The 17,208-nt window shown below is 43.7% G+C and overlaps 1 protein-coding gene across 1 annotated transcript in view; it reads left to right on the top strand.

Moving 5' to 3' along the window:
- LOC145360912 (uncharacterized) overlaps positions 1-17,208 on the top strand; it is a 56,710-nt gene that overhangs the window by 24,092 nt on the left and 15,410 nt on the right. The window contains exon 3 of the mRNA XM_080216415.1: positions 13,028-13,102. Coding sequence (XP_080072541.1) covers positions 13,028-13,102 — 75 coding nt within the window. The remainder of the gene's footprint in view (positions 1-13,027; positions 13,103-17,208) is intronic.

Below are 17,208 nucleotides of genomic sequence, written 5' to 3'. Positions count from 1 at the left end.
GGCTGGTTCAGTTAAGTGTCTGTTCAGTGGTGACCCCAGATGTTGATGATGAAATATTTGCCATTGAATTTCAAATGGAGGGGATTAGAATCTCTCTTGTTGAAGAAGATCATTTCCTGGTACTTGTGTGACACAAATCTCTTTTTTTCTGCTGAGTGATCCAGAGGTTATTTTATTTTTCATTGTGTTTGTCAGGGATTTTCACTCTCTGTGGTTCCTTTTTAAGATTTTTATACTTTTATATAAATGTGTTTAGAAATACCACCGTTTACAAAGTAAATCTGGAGAGAAGGTGATAATGGTCTCTTGGTGAAACAGTGTGACATCATCTAAAGGGATGTTTCTCTTACAGTTACAGGAATATCTGAGGAGACAAACCTCTCACTTGCTGAACTTAGAACCAACATTTCACAGATGGAGGACAGTAAGTTTAATAACCATCAGAGGGTTTATAACTTTCCAGTGTTTAAACTGTAAGCTATCAGAATGTTAACACTGGAGTCAGCTGGATTGATCATACTGTACAGCTCAAGAGGCTCCTCGTCAATCAGTGTTGAAATGCAGTTGTCATGTTTTTGTCACTTAATCTATCAATCTATCATTGTAATGTTATACTCCCACCTCCACCACTCACTGTGTCACCAATCTTTGTGTGATCAGCAAACTATGGGTGGCACGGTGGCATAGCAGTTAGCACTACTGCCTCACAGCTCCAGGGGCCTGGATTCGATTCCCGGCTTAGGTCACTGTCTGTGTGACTACTGCACATTCTCCCCACGTCTGCATGGGTTTCCTCTGGGTGCTTCAGTTTCCTCCCAGAGTCCGGAAGCCATGCTGTTTAGGTACATCGGCCATGAAAAATTGACCCTAGTGTCAGAGGATTAGCAGGGTAAATATTTAGGATGTGGGCCTGTATGGGATTGTGGTTGATATGGACTTGATGGGCCAAATGGCCTCCTCCTGCACTCTATGTATTTTGTGGAAGAAACCTGATGGAACCTTTATCCAGAATGATTAAAATGATGAACTGGTTGACAGAGGGAATGGTTGATACAAATTATATTGATGCATTTTGGGGGAGGCTAGATAAGAAGGGAGCTGGCAATAAAGGATTAAAATTATGTATTCAGCTGAGGAAAGATGGGAGGAGGCTTGAGTGCAATATAAATACTGCCATGGACTGATGAGGCTGAATAATGTGGTTCTGTGGTTTATATTCTACGTAATCCTGTGTAACTTCGCCACAACAGATGAGAATTGAACATTTCCTCATTTCATCCTCTCTTGTCTCACATTGCAAACTCTCTAAATTAAATTCTCTCTGCTGCCCGTGTGCGTCTTTCTTGGGGAGTTGGTTAGCCCAGAGTTGTCTGGACCAGTTGGTACATGATGCAGAGCGATGCCAACAGAGTGAGTTCAATTCCCGTACTGGCTGAGGTTATCCCTGGCCCTTTCCTCTCAACATTGCCCCTCCGTGAGGTATGGTGATCATCAGGTTAAATCACCAGCAGTCAGCTCTCCCTCTCAAAGGACTGAGAAGCCTTTTGGTCATCTAGGACTATGGTGATTTTTACTCTGCTCAATTCGCTCACTTGTCCATGTCTACCTGATCTCTTTTGCATCTATCTATTTCACTGTGCTCAAAGCCTCTTGATTTTGACTTTTCCCTCGATGGAATTGTGCTTTGCTGAATTCCGAATCCAGATTTAATAGTGTAGCTTGATCCCAGCTCTGGTCCCTGGGACTAACCATGGCTAAACTCTCTCTAATTTGCATGTGATCTCTATGGAAGAGGGTGGTTTGTAACAGTCCTGGGACGGTGATGGTGGGGAATTGAATTTGGGGTAGAAAGATAGAAGTTAGACTTGCTGTGTGATTTTCTCCATTAAGGACAGGGGAGGCGAATGAAGTGTGAGCGAATGTGTGAGTAAGCGAATGTGTGAGTTAAAGCCTTGTTTCTATTTCAGTTACACAGATGCTCAGTAAAATGAAGGTGTCGGACACTGATTTGAAGATGGAAATTTCCCAGTTGAAGAGTACTGGTGAGTGTAAAATCCCAACCTGACAGATCCTTGTGTCTCCAATCCAGAGATTCCTCTAGCTTCTCAGAGATCATTCTCCTGGCAATCACCCCAAGACCATGTTCAAATCTTTTTGTGTGCAGAGAGTTTCAGCTCCACCTGTGGACAATACAAGAAAGGATTCTGATTGAGTTTGTGGCAGGGTTATGAATAAAGACATGTGTGCTTTGGTTTCCTGCATTTAGTTTGTTTTAGAACATAGAACATTACAGCGTAGTCCAGGCCCTTTGACCCTCAATGTTGCCCCGACCTGTGAAACCAGTCAAAAGCCTATCTAATCTACACTATTCCAATATCATCCATGCATTTATCCAATGACCATTTAAATGCCCTTAATATTGGCGAGTCCACTCCTGTTGCAGGCAGGGCATTTCATGCCCTTATAACTCTCTGAGTAAAGAACCTATCTCTGACAGCTGTCCTATATTTATCACCCCTCAATTTACAGCTCTGTCCCCTCGTGCTAACCATCACCATCCGAGGAAAAAGGCTCTCGCTGTCCACCCTATCTAGTCCTCTGATCATCTTGTATACTTCTATTAAGTCACCTCTTAACCTTCTTCTCTCTAACGAAAACAGCCTCAAGTCCCTCAGCCTTTCCTCATGAGAGTTTCCTACCAGGCAATATCCTGTAAATCTCCTCTGCACCTTTTCCAATGCTTCCACACCCTTCCTGTAATGCGGCAACCAAAACTGTACGCAATACTCCAAGTGCAGCCGCACCAGAGTTTTGTACAGCTGCAACATGACCTCATGGCTCCAAAACCAATCCCTCTACCAATAAAAGCTAACACACCGTACGCCTTCTTAACAACCTTATCAACCTGGGTGCCAACTTTCAGGGATGTATGCACTTGGACCCCGAGATCGCTCTGCTCGTCCACACTACTAAGTATTAGCCCAGTACTCTGTATTCCAGTTACTCCTTCCAAAGTGAATCACCTTACACTTTTCTGCATCAAGCTCCATTTGCCACCTCTCAGCCCAGCTCTGCAGTTTATCTATGTTCCTCTGTAACCTGCAACATCCTTCCGCACTGTCTGCAACTCCACCGACTTTAGTGTTATCCACAAATTTACTAACCCATCCTTCTACACCCTCATCCAAATCTTTTATGAAAATGACAAACAGCAGTGGCCCCAAAACAGATCCTTGCGGTACATCACTCATAACTGAAGTCCAAGATGAACGTTTCCCATCAACCAACACCCTCTGTCTTCTTATAGCCAACCAATTGCTGATCCAAACAGCTAAATCACCCTCAATCCCATACCTCTGCATTTTCTGCAATAGCCTACCATGGGGAACCTTATCAAACGCTTTACTGAAATCCATATACACCACGTCAACTGCTTTACCTTCAACCACCTCTTTGGTCACCTTCTCAAAGAACTCAATAAGGTTTGTGAGCACGACCTACCCTTCACAAAACTGTGTTGACTATCCCTAATCAAATTATTCCTTTCTAGATGATTATAAATCCTGTCTCTTGTAATCCTTTCCAAAACTTTGCCCACAACAGAACTAAGGCTCACTGTTCTATAATTATCAGGGTTGTTTCTACCCGCCTTCTTGAACAAGGGGCAACATTTGCTATCCTCCAATCTTCTGGCAGTATTCCTATAGACAATGACAATATAAAGATCAAAGCCAAAGGCTCTGCAATCTCCCCTCTAGCTTCCCAGAGAATACTAGGCTAAATCCCATCCGGCCCAGGAGACTTAACTATTTTCACACTTTCCAGAATTGCTAACACCTCCTCCTTATGAACCTCAATGCTGTTTAATCTAATAGCCTGTGTCTCTTTTGTATTTGCCCTGTGTGAATACTGACAAAAAAATATTCATTTAGCGCCACTCCTATCCCTTCAGACGCCTCGCACAACTTCCCACTACTGTCTTTGACTAGCCTAATCTTACCCTAGTCATTCTTTTATTCCTGACATACCTATTGAAAGCTGTAGGGTTTTTCTTTATCCTACCTGCCAAAGACTTCTCATGTCCCCTTCTGGCTCTTCTTAGCTCTCTCTTTAGCTCCTTCCTGGCTAACTTGTAACTCTCAAGCACCCTAACTGAGCCTTCACGTCTCACCTTTACATAAGTCTCCTTCTTCCTCTTCACAAGAGGTTCAACTTCTTTAGTAAACCACGGTTCCCTCGCTCTTCCTCCCTGCCTGACAGGTACATACTTATAAAGGACGCGCAGTAGCTGTTCCTTGAACAAGCTCCACATTTCAATTGGAACAAGTTATTTTTTAGATATTTATGATAAGTTTGCTTGTAGCATATGTAAGGCCATTGTTACGAAACCTTCACTATTGTGAAGTTTTTTAGGGAGGAGGTATTAAGAACTAGAGAGAGTTTCAAATACATTGTATTTGTGGGTGTTAGCAAACTAGAGCTTCGAGTTTAATTTATATTTCTACAATTGTGTGATAAAACAAGGCAAAACCTAAGTTTTGATTTCACTTTAAAGAGCTGTCATTAAGTCTGTCGGAAACCTACGTTTCAATGAAGTTTTATGACCCCTGAAGTGGAAAGCTGCGGTTCAGAGAAAAATGAGCTTTTGCCTTGCAACAGGGAACCACTGGGACAGAGAACAGTTTTAGTTCAGTTGGAAACAGGTGCCAGGAGAAGTTGGACACAGGAGTGATCTGTGTGTGGGTCCTCATGGCTTGGAAATGGGTTGAGTGGGAACAGTGACTATACTTGCAGCACCGCCATTGCTACCTGTTTTCAGTGACAGTATTGCCAAGATGCCTGCCAAGGTATCACGCTTACCAGGAGTCAAAATCTTCTTTGGTCATGAATGTTCATTGTATAGCATGAAAAATGACTAAATTGATTCCACCACTAGGAGTGAGAACAGTAGAAAGCAGGCTTTCCAAAAGCACAAGAGTTCTGCTCAACAAAACATATATGTAAAGAGTTTGAAGTTTTTTTAACACAAACATTTTCTCATTTATAGTATCAGTTCTGATGCTGAACGAATGCATTTGAGGCATTTTTCGAGCAGTGTTTCAAATTAAGTCAGTTCCCAGAGTCTGCCTCATGGCCAATGCACACCAGTAGAAAACCACTGGCCCTGACCACCTGGCCCATGACTGCTTGATCTCAGCGTCTGGTCGATGTTTGTTACATATTATCCATTCTGTTAACGCTTTATGCAATGATATCTTTGAGCTTGTTCTACCATCCAGTGAGGTTATGGAAGATACGAATTCTAATCCAGATATCTCAGCACCCCTGGATAGCAAAACTCTATTAATCTCAAACATAAAATTATTAATAAGAAGATTGAGCTCACAGCAAGTACTTCTTTTTACCCAAAATGGATAACTCATACTTAAGCTAATTTAACATGATTTGCCCATCCATTTAATGTTCCAAAAATACATTATTAAATTATGCTCCCACCTACTTACTGTGCCAACAATGTGTGTATGATCAGATTTGAATTTATAGCCATCTATCTAATTCATGAATAAATATATTGAATAATTGAGGTACCAGCATAGTTCCTTCTGTAAAACCCTTACGCATTTGCCTGGGTTTTGCAGACACAAATAGTGACTGTGCGTGGGTGGAGGAGGCTCTTTGATTTTATTCTTAGTACTGGGGATTGGAGGTGTCCCAATCTTGGGAAAGTCCACATTGTTGATGGAGTAGGTTCTGAGGCATTTATCCAGCATTTTTTTTCCTAAGTTTTGAGAACTATGGTGAGAAAAGCTTGCTATGAAGCCAGTGTACTGCACAATGCTTTTCTCATCACAATCAGCACTTTGAAAAAAGACGGATAATTCCACCCTTTATCCTAACTTTCTACTCAACCAACTCTTAAAAGGCCAATATTTCCTGATCTTTAATTTTAGCTACAAGCCTTTTATGTGGAACCTTATTGAATGCATTCTGTAATTCCACGGAAATCATCTCCATTGATATTCCCATTTCTTGTTCAAACAATTCAATGCTGGCAGTCTATTATCAACTCACATTTTTGTAATTATTCAGTCACTCTGCTCTCAATTATGTTCCAATAACCAAGAAATTCAATGGGAATTCCAGAAGCAACATCTGTAATCAGTCTGGTTATAATGTGGAACTTGATGCGACAGGGACTAGCTGATGCAATTAGTATAGGTGCCTTTGAGGAAAGGTGAGTCAAACAAATGAGGGAAAGGGTATGGAAGGTTACAATGGATATGAAAGGGGAGCAATGGGAGGAGGTTCGAGTGGAGCACAGATGCCAACATTGACTGCTTGGGCTGAATGGCCAGGTTCTGTTCTGGATACTGATCAATAACAGATGTTAGATTGTCAGCTTTATAATTTCCTGATTTCCCTTCTTACCTCTCATCTCACACTTCTTTGTATTACATTGCCTCTGCTATCTTCCTATGGATTTCACCAATCTGTCTATGTTGATGTGATATATTATGCCTCAGTTGCAAAACACTAATTTTTAGTCTTTGGTCATTGTGGGATTGGGCCCTGCTGAATTCCAACTCTGAGAACCCAGGAACAAAAATGGACCATCAGCCAGCTCTGGTTCCTTGGATAAAATGTCTAAACTTTCTCTAATATTTATGCAGTGTCTGTGGAAGATATGGTTCACAACAATCTTGGCAAGGGTGGGATGAGATGGGGAAATTGAGTACAGGGTGGGAATGTCAAGGTTAGCTTCACAAAGAGGTTTCTCTCCAAGAGGAACAATTGAGGCAAATCCAGCCTGCTAAGACGTGAGGGTAAAATTCTTATTTCCATTATAGATTCTAAGCTGTTCAGTGAAATGAAGACATCAGGTGCGGATTTCAAAATGGAACTTTCCCAGATGAAGAAAAATGGTGAGTGTGAAATATCAATCTGACCAGTCTTTGGCCTTGATGGAGTCATGGAGATTCAGTGAAGGGATAAAAATGGCAGATTCGACTGGAACCTGAAAGTCCCCCTTTCAGCACGACATTCCTAATATTGACAGTTGTGGGAAAGGAGGCAGGATGTAAATTGCATTCACGGCAACTACGAATCAGCCAGGTCATTTAAAAAGACAGTGCGGTGCAGAAAGTTGGATTCTTATCCTCAAAGCTTCTAGAACTCAGAGTGTGTGTCATGTGACTTGGTGCTGATTTGACTTGATTATTGTCACATGTAGTAACATACATTGAAAAGTATTGTTTCTTACACGTTAGCTGGAGATTTGAATAGATCTGAAGAACAGCACTAAATGATTTAAAGTTTTATATAGAGCTGTGTGAAGCAGCAGCAACAAAACTGAACTTCCTTCTGTGAGAGGTTGGTCTTTGCCCTCAGGAAAGAGGGGTGGGCTGACTGTAGAAGGCAAAGATTCTGGATGCTGCTTATCATTTCTTGCTGTGAGAACAGTACTGACTGCTAGTCTCACTGCGTTTGGAATATTTCAGTCAGGAAGGAAGGAAGTCGTGGAAATGGGCCCAGAACCTTCACAACAAGCCAGCGTCAGCTACATATAGCTAGAGTTAATACACCCAGACATGAGATGGCAGAGCCTCTGAGATTGACCAACAAGAAATAGAAGGGTGAGATAGAGGGCATAGGGAAATAGTGGTATTGTCACTGAGCTAATAATCCAGAGACCCAGGGTAATGCTCTGGGGTCTGAGTTCAAAACCCACCATATCAGATGGTGAAATTTGAATCCAGTTAAAATCTGGGTCTAAGAGCCTCATGATGACCCATTGTAACTTGTCATAAAACCCATCTGTTTCAGGGCTTAGGGAAGGAAATCTACCCCAGGTTCAGTCCATGATGGGATCAGTGTCAATGGCAGGCTTTCCCCAGGTGCATCAGAGGAAGTGCACAGGTGTAAAAAGTTTAAAGTTTATTTGTTAGAGTCACAAGTAGGCCCACATTAACACTGCAATGAAGTTACTGTGAAAATCCCCCAGTTGCCACACTCTGACACCTGTTCCGATACACTGAGAGAGAATTTAAAATGGCCAACGCACCTAACCAACACTCTCGGACTGTGGGAGGAAACCGGACACGCGAAGGAAACCCACGCAGACATGGGGAGAACATTCAAACTCCACACAGACAAGGACCCGAGCCAGGAATCGAACCCAGGTCCCTGGCGCTGTGAGGCAGCAATGCTAACCACTGTGCCACTGTGCCGCCCACTGTGCTACTCACCATGTAATTTCATGCAAAGTGTGAAACATCCTCTCCAACCCAAATATTCAGAGATCAGAGGCGCTTCAATCTCCGCGCTCATAGAGAGGCCCCTTACCCCCACTATAGAATGATGTTTGCAAAGCACACCCCCCCTCCCTCCTTCCTCTGACCAGATTTATAAAATAATGAGGGCATAGATAAAGTAGATAATCAATATCTTTTCCCAAAGATAGGTGAGGCTAAAATTTGAAGGCATAGGTTTAAGGTCAGAGGGGAGAGATACAAAAGTGTCCTGAGGGGCAATTTTTTCACACAGAGGTTGGTGAGTGTCTGGAACAAGCTGCCAGAGGTAGTAGTAGAGGCGGGTACAATTTTGCCTTTTAAAAAGATAGTTACATGGGTAAGATGGTATAGAGGGATATGGGCCAAATGCGGGCAATTGGGATTAGCTTAGGGGTTTACAAAAATAATGGTGGCATGGACAAGTTGGGCCGAAGGGCCTGTTTCTATGCTGTAAACCTCTATGACTTTATAACCATCCCTAATCCCTCAGCAAAGAGGGGCAGCTTCCCCCAACCACTATAGGAATGGTCACCTCATCAACACCATACAAATATGAGGATGACCCACCACCCCATCCCCTCAGGTTTCCCCTTTTTGAAATGCCAATGTTTTGCTGCCTCTGGTACTGACACCCTGGCCTGGTGTGGTGAACCCAAGGGGGGTCCAGGAGGTAGATCCAGTGCTCATGCACCCCTCTACTGCTGCCAGCCTGCAGAGGGAGGGTCTCCCAGGGGTCTTGGGTTTTTAATGGATTCAGACAGGGGGCAAAAGTTTGATATCTGCACTGTCCCTCAGAATGGGGTGTCCTGGCTGGACTGCCCCTTCCAGCCCTGGGAACCCTAAAGGTCACTGTTGGAATGGTGATTTCAAGTACTTTTCTGATCAAAGTTTTCTTTCTGGTCTGTGGGCTGTGAAAACTTTGAACTGGGCTGGTCAGCTTAATCTCCATAGCCCCTGGACACTTAGCAGACTTCCAAATCGCAACAGGATTCCATACAGCATAAGAGATTGACCTTTCTCTCTCTAAGAAGCTGCAGGTGTGGGAAGACCCATTTCAAGTCCTGACTTACAGAAGTCAATCACTTCCACTGGTGTGGGTGGGGTGTGGGGGATTCCCTTCTCCACAGCTGCTCATTCAGCCCCATTCTTTTAACACAGTATTTGTTTCAAGTTTCGGAGCCTTCACAGAAAACTCACAGCCTTTGAAATCCCTTCGAACCCAAAGCCTTCTTTCCATTCGATGTCAGTGCAGTCCTTTTAACCCGCATTTGACTGGCAACTTAATTACACTAAGTGTCTGTGGGAGTTTGCGCATTCTCCCCGTGCTTGCGTGGGTTTTCTCCGGGTGCTCCGGTTTCCTCCCACACCCCAAAGATGTGCTTTTCGGCTGATTGGTGTAACAAGTTGTCCCTAAATTAGTCTCCCCTCAATGTGGTTTCCAATGTGGAATGCCATAAGCATTGACAAGGGTCATGGGTGGAGAGGGGACTCACAATGTTGAAATGGTGGCGTGGGCTCGTTGGGCCGAAGGGCCTGTTTCCCGTGCTGTGTTGTTCTTTGGTCTTTGTACTACCCAGGACCCTGTTTTGACAAAGGCTAACCCTTCCCCTCCTTCCCCATTACAATACAGCCACCCCATGGTTGGTTATCTTCTGATGATGTTTGTTGGTCCGTCAGTAGAGCTGACCCAGCTCTACCAGGTTCCTTGATGGTCTGCAGGAACAGTAACGTACCTCAATCTCCATTGACTATTTTCTTGCTGCTGGCTTGGTCATCTCATCTCCAACTTTGGCAATATTTCAAACTTGTCGTTTTGATTTGCAGCTTAAGTGCTCATTTTTGTGAAAGACACAAAATCGTCTTTTCCCTGCTTATGACCTGTTTCAGAAAGGCCAAATTTTCACACCTGTTGCCATGGATTTACACATTAATTGAGCCCATTTCCCCCTAATGCCTGGTTTTCTAAGGTCATCGGGTGCTAATCCATTCTTGTATTGCGTTGCAAGACATATATATTTAATGCACCTTCAGTTCTCCACTGGTAACATGAGAATCTTTAGAAATTCAGCAAAATCTCACTGAAGGAGTCAACTGATTGTTGCTGTTCTGTTTGGGCCAAATAGGGAAGGAAAGCTGCTATCTTTATTTGGTTCAGCCTATGTGTGACTCCAGATCCACAGCAGTGTGGCTGACTCTAAAATAGCCTGACAAACCACTCAGTTCAAAGGCAAATGCAGATAGGCAATATATCCTGGCTCAGACAGTGATGTCCATGTCCCGTGAATGAATAGGAAAAAAAGTAATGTTTGTCTTGAAATTCCTTCCACTTTTCCTCATCTAAATCAATCATGACCCTCTATTCGGAAGGACAGGAAACTAAGAAAAGGTGGTTGGGAGCTTGGTTAATTAAGCATGGGGCATTAATAAAGTTGTGATTGATGACCTTAGTTAGGCAGATCAAGATGTATAATCAATTTTGGTAGAGGTATGAAATAGCAATGGTAAGTTGTCATTTGTGGGAGTAATTTTTAGGCACTCTCACTGTAGCTACACTATATCAGAGTGTACAGGAAGAAATAATGGGGCTTGTAAGAAAGTTATAGCAATAATCATGAATGATTTTAATCTGCATATAAATAGGATGAGTGAGATTAGAATGAGTAGCCTAGAAGATAAGTTCTCCTTAAGTATTTGTGACAATTTAAGTACATTATAGAGCCAGGGAGCAGGCAATTCCAGACCTGCAAATGTGCAGTGAGACAGGTTTAATTTATGGTAAAGGGGCTTCTCACAAACAGTAACCATAATACAATAGAAATTCACATTCAGTTTGAGTGGAAAATGCATGTCTAAAACTAATGCCGAAAGACAATAATCGGTTGATTTGAAACAAATTCATTTTTACTAATATTTGGGAGTTAATTCCTTATTTCTGTTTCAGTTTCAGAGCTGTTTAGTGAAATGAAGACAGCAGATGATGATTTCAAAATGGAATTTATCCAGTTGAAGCGTAAATGTATGAACTCCATATTTCTAATTCAGAGATATCTTTAATTTTTCAGAGGGCCTGATTATTCTCTCGCCACTTCCCTGAGATGTTGCAATCCTTTTGAGTTGGGAAAGTTTGTAGCAGATGATACAACAAAGGAGGATAATGCTGTTTGGGTGAAAGAGGCTGGAATACCAATTCTGTATTTCAGTTTGTAGCTGGAGTTAAAATCTAGGTCCAATCTTATGATCTCATCTCACCTGTTGACCGGCACAGCAAGACAGTTCGATTGCGTGGAAAACTAGAAATCAGGTTTGCGCCCCTGTTTTGCGACACACACACAATGTAACTGGAACTGTTTGGCTGGCAGAATTGGCCCAAAAAAAGGGCACAAAGCAGATTTGCATATCAATGTTATGAATAGCATGACATTAGCATAATCGGCACAGCCAGTGAGGGCCTCACCTACACCTCGCTGGCACAAATCACTCATAGTCCCCACCAAATGGGGACCAGACGTGATGACCACCCTGGAAGGGTCAGAGGCCATTGAAGCCTCTGGGGGTGGTGGGGGGGGGATGGTTTGGGCATTGCCAGGCAGTGCCCAATGAGCATCCTGGCAGTGCTAACCACTGAATAGGCCCATGACTGGTAGGGGGCATGGTTGGGGAGGAGCTCTGAGGGGCAGGAGGGAAATGGAATATTCTGCATCGGTGGGGTGGGGGGGAGGGAGGCGGGGGAGGAATGGGGAACAGCGCGAGCTGGGGTGACGATTGGTGATATTTGGGAGGGTGAGTTGTAGGCTTTGTCTGGAGGAGCAATCAGTGAGGGTGAGAGGGAGATGTCCTGGCCGGTGATCTGAGGGTGGTGGGTAAGAATTTCCCAGTATACCGTGTGAACACAGTGCTTTGGGAGATTGGTTCGCATGCACAATGGCGCTCCTACAGCTCAGCAGCCATTTGCCAACATGGATACGCTCTGCACCCTCCCCCCTACTGGCAAAAGTCACATCTGGGCTCTTTATTCTCTCCAAGAATCGGACAAACATTATCACAATTCCCTCCCGTTTTTACATTCGTTTGGCACTTGGTAAAATTGCTTACCCCCTTAGACTTATTTTTGGTAAGATTGTACCCTGAGTATCCAAAACACACTGATGTTTTGTGATTTGTTTTTCTAGTCCATCCCTGGAGAGATAATTATACCTCAGGTAGATCAGGTTCATCCAGGACACATTAAATTGTGTTTTGAATTTCCTGAATTCCCTCGAATAGATCATTAATCTCCCAGGCCCTGTCTCTTAAATTTTGGAACACTGCTGCAGGGTGGCAAGGAGGGATGGGAGGATGGGGTGGGGGGTGGGGGGGGGGGGGGGGGGAGGTGTGGCTGGGGGTGGCTGTGGAGGAAGATGTGCAGGATTGCGGTGTGTTTGGGTAGAAGGGGGTTCAAGGGTGCCCTGATCTTTTAAAGCCTAAGTTGATGGTGGGATAGATAAGCGGGGTGAGATGAGACCCATAAATAGCCACTAATTGGTCGCTGAATAGACCCAAGATGGTCGAGCGGTCCAAGGCCTCCGCTGACCCGCTTGGTGCTGCCAGACAGATGATGGGAAGGCTTTCAAACCCACTAAACTGGTAGTGTACTGTCCAGCTCCAGTGTGTTCCAATACATGTAATGTGCTGTTGGAAATATAACACTAGCTGTTGGATCTTTAACTTACCTTTCTGATAACTTATTCTGTTTTTAGTCACTGAGTTGTCAACAAAACTGGCAGCAATTGGGAATAAGTTCCAACAACAAATATCTAACCTCCGACGAAATGGTGAGTCTGAGATTTATCACAATTAAAATGTTACCATATTCTTTGAATTGACTTTTCTGTTCTCTCTTTATTTTCCTTCACCCAGAAATGTGCACAGAACATCTCCATCACCCAGACATCATTCCCAAACACCCCTTCAACATCATACAAACGTCCCCTCAGTCCACGCACCCGTTCAATTGTACCCACCACTACCCAAACAAACACCATGACACATCACCATCCAAACATCCACCCCTGAACACTTTTCAAACATCCACCCCAACCAAAACACGCCTCCACTCAAACAATATCACAGGGTAAATGTCAGATGATGCTCCAACTCCTGGGAAGGTATAGGACCAAAAGGCATAGTCACAGAATAAGTGGGCACTCACTTAAGATGGATTTGAGGAAGTGTGGTGAATTTTTGGAATTCTTTGCCCCAGAAAATTATGATGGCTGAGTCCTTGAACATTTTTAAGACTGTGATCGATGGATATTATAAGTAGGATAATTAAGGGTTATGGAGTTATGGCAGGAAAATGGACTTAGTGGCCCTGAGTTTACCGATGCAGAACTAGGCTCACAGAACGCATTCTTCATCGGCCTCAGGTGCGACGTTACAAGCGTCGGGAGGGCATGTCGGTAAAACTCCACCCAGGAGTGTTACATCAGCCATGAACTTACTAAGAGCAGACATGAAGTTCTGTTCCTGTTCCTTATGGTCGTAACCCAGTAACCCGAATGCAGACATTTCTCTGTCCAAACACTCCCCAACCTCAGCTATGTGAGCAACTTCATGTGGCTCAGTCACATCAGGCTCATCTTCCAAAGATACAGAAAGCACAGTTACAGTGAGTAGATTGGATCATTGAATACATAAATCTGAGATAGATAGACATTTGATAACAAGGGAGGCAAACGTATGGAGTTCAGGCAGGACAGTAGAGTGCAGAAAATAATCTGATCAATTATGATCTTAACGAATCCAGAATCAAAGAACAGAATAGCACACTCTTGTTCCTATTTCTTACATTTTTATTTACGGGTTACCTTCTCAAGGGCCACAAGCTTAGAAACCAGGGAAAGATTTAAATAATGACAAATCAAGCTGAAGATATGATTCAGATGCCTGGACAGATCTGGCGATATAGAGCAAGAGGTTTTAGAATAGTTATTGTTTGCAGCACCCTGCACAACATTGTACAGAAATGAGGACTGGAGCTCCAGGATGAGGAAGCTAATAGATATATCCAAAGATTAATGACCCTCTGACAGAAGAAATTCCTCCTCATCTGTCTTTATTGGGAGACCTCTTACTCAGAAAATGTGTCCATGGGGGCCTTTTCTAGACACTGCTTCGAAGTTTGAATATCTCAGTGAGACTTGACTGACACAGGATGAAAGTATCAGAGGAAATCCCTGAGAATCTTACACAGATGTTTGATGATGTTTCTGCGTGTGAGCCAGCTGAACATGCATGTGATGAAATCTCTTTCAATTTATGTATATAATTTGAGGGGGCCTTAATTACCACATGTGTCCAGTCTCCTTCACTCAAAGGGTGGTGAATCTCTGGAATTCTCTGCCCGTTGAAGTGGTGGAGGCTGCCTCGCTAAATATTTTTAAGAAGCGGGTTGATGGGTTCTTGATAAGAGAGGGGATTAAGGGTTATGGGGAGAGGGCGGGAAAGTGGAACTGAGCCACGACAGATCAGCCATGATCTTATTGAATGGTGGGGCAGGCTCGAAGGGCTAGATGGCCTACTCCTGCTCCTATTTCTTATGTTCTTATGTTATGTTCCTGGACTCTTGCGATTCCAGCCAAAGCAGCAAATCAAACAACCTTATAGTTCCGACTGACCTCATCAGGAGTGAAAAGCACATAAATGGCACTGACAGGGTAGTAATGGCATAGTGCCACCAGTCAATATAAGTTCTCCCTTTGGATCATCAGTTACTGTAATCTAACCTATTGGCCCATTTTGATGCTAAGAAAGATCTTCAGTTGACTGGTGACGCTTCCCCATATGGGTTCGTGTGGTGCTGTCACACTTCTGGAAAGCCAGATGGAAAAGTCCATTGCGTATGCATCCAGGACCCTTTCACACACAGGCCAAAGGTATTCTCAGTTTGAAAAAAGTTGGCAGTCGTGTTAGGTGTGAAAACTTCCATCAGACTTTCTTTTAATAGTTACCATCTATAAACCTTTATTTGGTCTTTTCAAGAGTGCAAGGCAATCCCCCTTATTGCCTCCACTCACATACAGCGCTGGGCCTCGTTATCGGCAGTTTACAACTATCTTCTAGAATATTACCCTGCAACCCAGATAGCCAATGATGATGCACTGAATCACCAACTATTGTCCACCAATGTGGCTTCATTACCGGAATTAGAGAGGTTGTGGTGGTCCTAACTTCTTTGCCAGTGTCCGCAAAGCAGATTAAGGCCTGGACCAAAAAGATCCCACCTTATCTTAAATAAGACACATGATCCTCCACGGTAGATTTCAAGGACAACCCTCTGAAGAAATGAAACCCTATCTTACTAAACAAGAATAGTGTTGAGAACAGAATCATCCTTTGGGGGTCCTGAGATTTGTTCTGCCCCCAGAACGATGTCCAATATTAACAGATAATGGACACACTGGAGTTACTGAAATGAAAATGCTGGCTAGTCATTACGTCTGGTCGCCCGGTCTTGACTCTGACATCATGGGCTTGCTAAAGCGATGCGGCTTGTGCCGAGAAAACTTCAAAAATTCCCTCCCTCAGCCTCCCTACGCTCATGGGAGTGGCCTAGCGGGCCATGGGTGTGTGAACATGTGGGCTTTATGGAGCCCTTTATGGGTTCTATGTTTTTAATCATGGTAGATGCACAGACCAAATGGCTGAAGGGGCATCTCATGAGGTCTACAACTACTCAGACAACGATTGAGAAATTACAACAAAGCTTCAGTACAGAGATTCCTGGTTTCTGAAAACAGCATGGCCTTTACTACTGGAGATTTCCAGAACTTTGTGCTCTCTCATGGTGCCAGGCACATCTGAACAGCACCTTATCACCTGTCGCAAAATGGACTGGCAATTGGGTGGTTCAAAACTTCAAAAATGACATGAAAAGACAACTGGCAGCATCCACCGAGCCGGCCTCACTTCCGGCAATGAAGATGAATACTTACAGTGTCAGCCCTCAGCCCAAAACTGACTTCAACTTTGACCCTCCAGATGGGGGTGGAAGCTGAAGAAGCGGGTCTCCTGGCTGATGCAGAACTTGAGGAGGAATCTGCATTGCTATCCCTGCAATGATTCCTCTGAAAATGAAGATTCCTCTTCTGTTAATGCTGCCTGACCCTGCCCTGCCTTCACTGGCCCCTCTCTGTTTGGCACACAATAAAGGGTTTCTGTTGACAGAAAACTGGTGTTTGCCTCAATTACTACAACTCTATTGCGAGAGTGTATTCACTGTCACAGGAAATAGTGATAACTTCACCACCCACAATGTAATTTGCAGGAACACAAGATTGAAGGTAAATATTGATACCGGAATAAATTATAACCTTTTGTCTAGCTGAATATTGTATGAACTAGACCGGTATGCAGCACCAGGTCCCAGCATTCAGGCAGACCACTGGCTTATGGTGGACAAGCCATTGGTATGAACGGTGTTGCTACCTTCCACGACACGCAGGCACTTTCAACTTTCATGTAATTGACCAGAATGTAAGGCCATCATTTGGTCTTTGGCACAGCAATACATTGGAAATTTTTACAACTTCATTTGTGGGACATGGACACCACTGGCTGGCCAGCATCTGTTGCCCATCCCTAGTTGCCCTTGAGAAGGTGTTGGTGAGTTGCCTTCTTGAATTGCTGCAGTCCATGTGCTGTGGGTTGATCCACAATGCCATTAAAGAGGAAATTCCAGGACTTTGACCCAGCAACTGTGACAGAACGGGTATGTATTTCCAAATCAGGATGGTGAGTGACTCAGAGGGGAGCCTCCAGGTGGTGGTGTTCCCATGTATCTGCTGCTTTTGTCCTTTGAGATGGAAGTGGCCGTGGATTTGGAAGGTGCTGTCTAAGGATCTTTGGTGAATTGCTGCAGTGCATCTTGTAGATGGTC

The sequence above is a fragment of the Carcharhinus amblyrhynchos genome, chromosome 33, assembly GCF_965287045.1.
Source record: "Carcharhinus amblyrhynchos chromosome 33, sCarAmb.v2.hapA, whole genome shotgun sequence".
NCBI classification, from domain to species: domain Eukaryota; kingdom Metazoa; phylum Chordata; class Chondrichthyes; order Carcharhiniformes; family Carcharhinidae; genus Carcharhinus; species Carcharhinus amblyrhynchos.
Note: the sequence above shows the minus strand (reverse complement) of the source record. Positions and strands in the feature narration are given on the sequence as shown.